The sequence below is a fragment of the Spinacia oleracea genome, chromosome 4 (assembly GCF_020520425.1).
Source record: "Spinacia oleracea cultivar Varoflay chromosome 4, BTI_SOV_V1, whole genome shotgun sequence".
NCBI lineage: Eukaryota > Viridiplantae > Streptophyta > Magnoliopsida > Caryophyllales > Amaranthaceae > Spinacia > Spinacia oleracea.
This window is the reverse complement of record NC_079490.1, coordinates 70,542,034-70,550,534: the sequence shown is the minus strand read 5'-3', so window position 1 is coordinate 70,550,534 and position 8,501 is coordinate 70,542,034. Positions and strand designations below refer to the sequence as shown.

Sequence of the window (8,501 nt, the reverse complement as noted above, 5' to 3'; positions counted from 1 at the left end):
TCAAGAAAATTTGCTAGGTTCAGCTTGACCATAAGCTCAGAACCCATGATGATGTTTTGATTGTTGTTTTCCATAGTTAAAACTACAATTGAAAAGAATAAACAAATAAATAACCATTCACAGTTTATCTTAATAAACTTAAATTCTAGCATACATGCATAATTCAATGTTTATTAGCATTTTATTCAAGTTATGTGTTCCGGCAGGTGTGAATAAAATGATTCCAAGATCCTAAAATCATTGAAGAACTAAGCACAGTTTGTCGACTTAATCCTAAAACATCTTAGGTAAGCAAAAGCCTTTTGCTAATAGTCTAGAAACTATTCTTGGTTGATAGGTACGTCTAAGAACTTATTAGGTAAACCTATCGATTTTGCCACGACATAAAAGGACTCCTTACTTATATCGTTGAGTTTCACCAAAACTAACATGTACTCACAATTATTTGTGTACCTTGCCCCTTTAGGACCAATAAGTAACACCTCGCTGAGCGAAAACTATTACTAGATTGATGTAAAGGATATCCAAACAAGTGTATATTTTGGCATGGCACCTTTTAACTCAATTTTTAAGTTTGGAACTTAAGGCTCTTACTATGTTGGTTAGATTTTAAGTGAACTAAAATCCTTAATCATGCAACATAATCAAGCTTTTGATCTCATGCATTTTAAGACATATTTAAAAGCAATAAATAACTTGAAACATGCATAGGATAAATGTGATCTAGTACGGCCCGACTTCATCTTGAAGCTTTAACTTCAAAGTCCGTCTTGAAAATCTCCGTGGGAGGCACCATTTTCTTCAAATAGGATAAGCTATAATTAAAACTAATTACAACTATTTGATGGTACGCAGACCATATTTGAATTGAAAAACAACTTTGGTACTTTAGACCAATTACATTCAAATTAATGGTACGCAGACCATATTTTCTATCCTATTTGGGCCATACTAGTCACTTCATAACCTGCAAAACAGTACATATACAATATATACCATTCACCCATTCATTATCATGAATGGCCCACATAGCTGGTTAGTAAAACACATTATGCATCACGTAAACATTTGCAGCAATTAATCAAGGGCACCAATAATCTACCAATTATTCAGTCCTTATTAATTCTAATCAAGTTGTTTTAACCTTAAGGATTTGTAGACCTAATCAAGAGTTTATGACTAAAAGCGCTCCCACTTAAATCAATAAATTCATATGCTTTACTAATTTTAAACATAAAAATGTATTTCTAGTCTAACCGGAAACATACAAATTTAATTAAAATTTAAAGCTCATATAAATTTATAATTTAATCCAAAAAGTTTAATTTAATTTCAGTCGTATTTAAATTAATTCATGATTTTAATTTTAGTAAAATAATTAGAATAAATCAAATTTATTATAATTACAATATTCAAAATTAAAATCCAAGAAAATAATTTAAATTATTAATTTTAAAATTAATTAAAATTACGTAAACTGAAAATTTCAAATTAAAATTTCAAAACGATCTAATTGCAACGCAAACACCTCACGCATCGCACGCCCATGGGCCACACGCACACAACCATCGCTGGCCATGTGCGCGCAGCCCATGCGCTGCGTCGCATAGCTGCTGCTGCTATCCTTCGCTGCGCGCGCGCCAGTGCTCGATGCACGCGAGCTAGCGCTCGCTGCGCGCGCTTGCCAGCGCTCGCTGTGCGCGCTCCCCAGCGCTCGCTTGATGCGAGCCAGCGCTCGCTGCGCGCGGCATCGACGCTGGGCGCAGCACACGTGGCACGCGAGCTTGCGCTCGCTGCGCGCGAGGCAGTGCGCGTTGTGGCGCAGCTCGCTTGCTGCCCACACGCGACTGCCGTGCCTTGCCTTCGCCCATGCCCATTCGTCCATTGCCCATAGTCCACGACGCAAGGCAGGGCTGCTGCCTTGTGCTCGTGCACCATGGCCTTGCTCATTGCATTCGTGCCGCATGGGCGACGAGCTCCCTTGCTCGTCGTCACATGCCCGCACTATACAACACCCCTTAAGGGTAACACGTAGCGTCCATTGCTTTGTGCGTGCAAGTTATACGAACGAATCGCATAAAATTTAAAAAATTTATATTTAAAATTAATGACAAATTAATAAATAATATTAATTTCATAATTTTAGGGCGAAAAATCGAAAATTTATTATTCAATTGATTTCCGATTAACATGGATTCAAGCTTGGTCATAAAAATTTAAAATTTAACATAAATTTACAATTTTTATGGTGGTTTTTAATCATAGGTATCTAATTAAATTATAATTAATTATGAAAATCAAACTAATTCTAAATTATTCCAATTTTCAACAAATTAATCATAATTACAAATTAGATTGCATAATTAACAAGGCTAGACATTCAAACTTGTTAAACATATACAGTAGGTCAATCAAAAATTCAAGATTTATCAACAAGAATCGCAAATATTTAATTTAACATCTTAAATTTACGAAATTTTGCATTCGAAAAACTAAAACCTCCGAAAAGTCATAGTTAGGCTTCGAATTTGAAAATTCTGGGTTCGGCAGAAAAAAACTACTTTTGTCAAAATTTTAGAATGCCTTTTACATGCGGAATTGACACAAAAATCACTCGATTTGGATGAGTAACGAAGAAACTGCCGAAAAACTACGTACGTATAATTAAATAAACGCAATTTGCAATTAATTAACAATTACGAAAATTAATCACCCCTTTTAATTCTTGCAAATTTGTAATATTTAACCATGTTCATGCAATTTAGATTATGAAAATAATAAGAGGCTCTGATACCACTGTTAGGTTATGATACATATGACAATTCATAAATCATGCGGAAAAACCATTTAGCCAGGAATACATATTATTTACACATAATCATATAGCATAGTTTAGATGCATACTCTTTGTTGCGTGCCTTCCCTAGCTGCGCCCGAACCGAACAAGAACAAGTCTTTAGGACTCCAAGTGTCGTCCCTCCGTAGATAGTCCACAGCACGTCCGGATCCGCCTTAAGATTGACCAACTAGAATCGCCCTTAAGGTACTATTAATTTTCGGCACTTTTAGGCAAGATGTGTGACTGGATTTTTCTCTCAAAAACTCACTTTGAATACTTGAAAACTCGTTGTAAATATGTGACCCTAGGCACTTAATTATAGAGTTTATGGAAAGGAATTATAATCCTATTAGAATACAAATCTATTTAATTATAACCCTACTAGGATTCTAATTAAACAAAGTTTATCTATTAGGATTAGATTTAATCATTTTACGAATCCCGGTAGCCTTAGGATTCCGAGTAACACACACGAGTGGCGCACAAGCACCGCACGCCCGCACGCAGGCCTTGCGGCCCACGCCGAGCGCACTGCGCAAGGCCCACTGTCGCAGCCTTGTCCGCGCGCGCGCCTAAGCTACGGCTGGGCCTGGCTTTTGCGCTGGGCCTGGTCGTATGCTTGGCGTGTGGTTGTTGCGCTTGGCTTGCTGGGCGATGGCCCGGCTTCGTGCTGGGCCTTCGTCTGGCAGGCCTCGTCCGATGCTAATTCGTACGATACGCTTCCGATTAAATTCTCGATTCCGGAATTCATTTCCGATACGAACAATATTTAATATTTCCGATTCCGGAATTAATTTCCGTTTCGAACAAATATTTAATATTTCCGTTTCCGGAATTATTTTCCGATTCCGATAATATTTCTGATTCTGACAATATTTCCGTTTCCGGCAATATTTCCGATTCCGGCAATATTTCCATTTCCGATAATATTTTCCGATACGTACCATGTTTCCGTTTCCGGCAACATCTACGTCTTGGATAATATTTATATTTCCGATACGATCCATATTTCCGTTTCCGGCAATATCATCGTTTCCGGAGTATTCTTTTCTTGCCTGTGACGATCTCAGCTCCCACTGAAACCAAGATCCGTCGATTCCGAATATCCATAGATGGAGTATTTAATGCCATTAAATACTTGATCCGTTTACGTACTATTTGTGTGACCCTACGGGTTCAGTCAAGAGTAAGTTGTGGATTAATATCATTAATTCCACTTGAACTGAAGCGGCCTCTAGCTAGGCATTCAGCTCACTTGATCTCACTGAATTATTAACTTGTTAATTAATACTGAACCGCATTTAGACTTAACATTGAATGCATACTTGGACCAAGGGCATTATTTCCTTCACAAACCACCATGGCTACTCCTTCAGGAGATTGACATATTATGCCGGCTCCACATCCATTCTGAGTGGACGACCCATCAACATATACGGTCCAACGAGTCAACTCATCCTTCGCAAAGGTCGGCCTCGTCATTTCTGCAATAAAGTCGGCAAATGCTTGCCCCTTGATAGCTTTTCGAGGCTCATACGAGATATCAAACGCATTCAGCTCAATGGGAAATCTAAGCATTCGACCTGCAGCGTCTAGTTTGGTGAGCGGCTGCATCAGAGGCTGATCTGTGTATACTACCAGTTTGTGTGCCAAGAAGTACAGACGCAGCTTCTTACTTGCCATAAAAAGTGCGAGTGCAAACTTTTTAATTGGGGGGTATCTTAATTCCGCATTTTGCAGGACGTGGCTCACAAAATAGACGGGGAGTTGCACCCCCTCTCTCTCCGTCAATAACACAACACTCAAAGACCACTCAGAGATAGCCAAATACACATACAAGATTTCACCTTGAAAGGGACTGACAAGCCGTGGCAAGGTGTGGAGGTGTTTTTTTAGGCGGGCGAAGGCAGCTTCCACCGACCCGGCCCATTCGAACTTACTCTTTTTCTTGATGGTGCCAAAGAAATAATGACACTTATCGCCTGCTCTTGATAAGAACCGTCCCAATGCTGCCAGACATCCAGTCAGACGTTGGACCTCTTTTACTGATTTAGGAGACATCATGTATATCACTGCTTGTACTTTGTCAGGATTAGCATCAATTCCACTTTCATCGATGAGAAAGCCTAAGAACTTTCCCGTCGTTACTCCAAAGACACATTTCTTCGGAGCGTCTCAAAAGTCTCTTTCAGATTAGTCAGGTGTTCTTCACGCCGCTTACTTTTTACTATCATGTCATCAATGTAAGACTCAATGTTCCGGCCTAGCTGATTGGAGAAAACCGTGTTAACAAGGCGCTGAAAGGTGGCCAGTGCATTTTTTAAGCCAAAGCATTACTTTGTAACAGTACAACCCTTGCTCAGTAACAAATGACGTCTTATCTTGATTGTCCGGCCATAAGGGAATTTGGTGAAATCCAGAGTAAGCGTCCATAAAAGACATCATAGCATGACCAACCGTTGAGTCTACCAACCGGTCTATCTTAGGCAAATGAAAGTTGTCCTTTGGCCATGCCTTGTTCAGATCTGTGTAGTCTACACACATTCTCCAAGATCCATTAGGCTTCGGCACTAATACCATATTTGCTACCCAATCCGGATATTGGCTTGGAAGAATGAACCCAGCGTCCAACAACTTCTGTACCTCTTCGACCGCAGCCTAGTTTCTAGCTTCCCCATGATTTCTCTTCTTCTGACGAACATGTTTTAAGGAGTCATCTACATTGAGTTTGTGGACGGCTATACTTGGATCAATGCCCGGCATTTCTTCCACAGTGAAGGCAAAGATATCTTGAGATTCTCTCAAGAGGGTGACCAGTTTTGCCCCAAGCTGATCGTCAGGAGAGAGTCCCACTGGCACCGTCCTTTCTGGGCGTGCTTCCTCAAGAACAATTTCATAATGGCCGCCGATTGGCTCAGGCCGCCTAGTCTCCATGTGTGACGTGGCAATGGTGAAGGTTTCTTTCTTGACTTTATCTTTTGTCTCGTCCAATTTTCTTTTCGAGCCAGATTTTCCCTCATTTGTCTTGCTTCCTCCCCATGCTTCAGGACTCAGTGTGGTAAGATAACAATCTCTAGCCAGTTGTTGATCACCATGAATAGTGCCGACTTGGCCTTTATCACAGACATACTTCATTAGCATAAGATGGGTGACAACCACTTCCTTTGCCTGATTTAGAGTAGGACGCCCCAGGATGATATTGTATGCAAGTAGGTCCTTTACGATCAGAAATCGGGCGTTCAAGTTCCTACGCTGATGTCGGCCCCCTACTCGAAGAGGTAGAGTTATAATGCCTTGCGGATGAATTATGCCGCCTCCGAATCCAATGATAGGATAGTGGATTTTCTCAATCGTCTTAGGATCATGCTCAAGACGGTTCAGGCAGGCTGGACTAATGATGTCCGACGAACTCCCCGTATCGACTAGGATACTCCTTACTTTAAGGTTTGCTACCTTCAACTCAATGACCAAAGGATCGTCATGGGGGGTTGCTATCTTTCCTCTATCGGCCTCACAGATTTCCACATTTGGGAAGTGATCCAATGGCGCCTTGCCTGACAGCATTACCTGGGCCAACCGGCTTGCATAATCTTTTTTCCCTCTCATCGTTGGGCCCCCAGCTGCCAGACCACCTGAGATTACTGCTACATATTCTGGATTTGTGTCATTATCATCACGGCGGTATGATGGAGATTTACTCTTCTTATAGATCTTTTTTCCATTCCCTCCTGTATTCGTGCTGAGGTATGATTTTAGAAAACCCTTGGCGGCCAATCCATCGAGAGCCCTGCGTAAGCTCTTGCAATCTTTCGTATCATGCCCCACGTCACAATGGAGTTTGCAATAAAGGGAGCTATCCCGAGTTTCGACCGGTGACTTCATGGGGAACGGACGATCGATCTCATATCTATTGCTGACGTCTAGTAATATAGTGTAAAGATCTGTGGTATACTCAAACTTCTCTTTATCATAGGGTCGTCCTCTCTTCTGCCCCGGTGAGGAGTTGGCCTGATACCCCTTCTTCTCAATGGCCCACGTCCCATTTGGACGGTTGGTCTTTTTGTCCGATTTATCCTTGCGTCGAGGGTGATCTGAGGCCTCAGTCCCCTTAGACGCTTTTGGGACGGAAAAAATTTATGTAGCATGGATAAAAGATTCGGCTTCGTCCAGGGCATCTGCCATAGTTCTTACACTCTTCTTAACCAAATCGAACTTGAAGGAACCCTTCTTGAGACCTCTAAAAAAGTTATCAAAAGCCACTCCATCAGGCAGATCCGGAATTTGCCCTGACTCCAAGTTAAAACGCCGCACGTAGCTTCGAAGGGACTCATCTTTTCCTTGTTGCATGCGGCCTAAGTGCATGCTCGTTTTCTTTTCCTCTTTATAGGCCATGAACATTGCCGAAAACAACATTTCTAACTCTGCATAAGTGTTGATCGTTCCGGCAGGAAATTTCTCGAACTATTTTGAGGCGACGCCTTTCAAAGTGGCCGGGAAGTATTTGCACCAAGTTTCTTCAGTGGTCCCTTGGACATACATATGGTGACGATCAGCCAAGAGATGTACATTAGGATCAGAGGTTCCGTCATAGGCATCAATAGCGGGCGGCTTGACCTTAGGTTCCTTCGGCGCATTCATAATATCGGCACAAAAAGGGGTGGAGTAGTCAAGAATGAGGTCGGCTACTCCCTGTTGAATGTGACATTATTGGGTCTTGTCTCCTATATGGGAAGACTCTAAGCCGTCCGCTGTCCGCATGACTCACATTGGTTCTAGTTTGACGGCGCGAGGGAGCAGCAAGGGGTGAGTCATCCATAACAGGGGTGGAGCCGGTGTCAGCTCAATTTCTTGGGGTCTGTCTAGCTGAATCACAGGTACTCTTCTGGATGGTCCCGGATCAGGCCGAGTGGTTGGCAAGATTCGACGTGGAGCCATAGGTTGAAAAGAAGTTCTAGTCCATTCGAAACGCCTGTCACGTTCCTCATTTCGAGCTTGGTCTTGCCGCCAGACATTAGACCGGGTGACTCCATTAAAGAACGGTACTCTCGTCCCGTGAGACTGAGAACGGATAGTTCTGATTTCATCTTGAAGTGTGTCCATCTGCGCCTTGAATCCGGCCAGAATATCTTTGAGTTGCCCCGCTGAAACCGACAAATCTAGGTTCTCCTCCATGACAGTATCGGCGTCGGCCCTTAAGTGACCACCTGGAGGGAGTAGGGGTTGATCAGTCTCATCTTCCACTATCACTTGTTCGGGGTGTTGTTGCTCAGGCGGAGGGTCGGGACGGTCGTCCTGCCCTGTGGAGCGGTTTCTTCTCTCGTCCCTCCCTTGAGGAGGACGGTCACCAGTCATTGTGACTTCATTCACTTCGTTGCGATTGATGGGCACGTCTCCGAAGTGCTGGACGTCTACCATGTTACCTTGCCTCCCCAGAGACAGCGCCAAATGTTGTGGGAGTTTTTCCAATGGGTGATGACGAGGAGGTATTCGGTTCCACGTAGAGCCAAGTCCAATCCACGTCGGGTTGCGTTCCCTGCAAAACAAGAATATTCCCGTAGGAATATTCCCTTCGATGCTTAAGTAAGATTAGGATTTTAAGGAAGAAATGCTTAGTAAAAAGAGAGCATTTACTAGTGTGAGTTTGAATGTATTTTCTATCTAG

General features: G+C 42.5%; 1 protein-coding gene across 1 annotated transcript; it reads right to left on the bottom strand.

Annotated features, from left to right (window-relative positions):
- Positions 1–5,497: 5,497 nt before the first annotated feature.
- LOC110779731 (uncharacterized) lies at positions 5,498–7,231 on the bottom strand. The gene is made up of 2 exons (XM_056841852.1): positions 7,031–7,231; positions 5,498–6,946 (listed from the first exon to the last, which is right to left on the bottom strand). Exons 1-2 carry the CDS (start codon positions 7,229–7,231, stop codon positions 5,498–5,500), a joined length of 1,650 nt encoding a protein of 549 aa, XP_056697830.1.
- Positions 7,232–8,501: the final 1,270 nt, after the last annotated feature.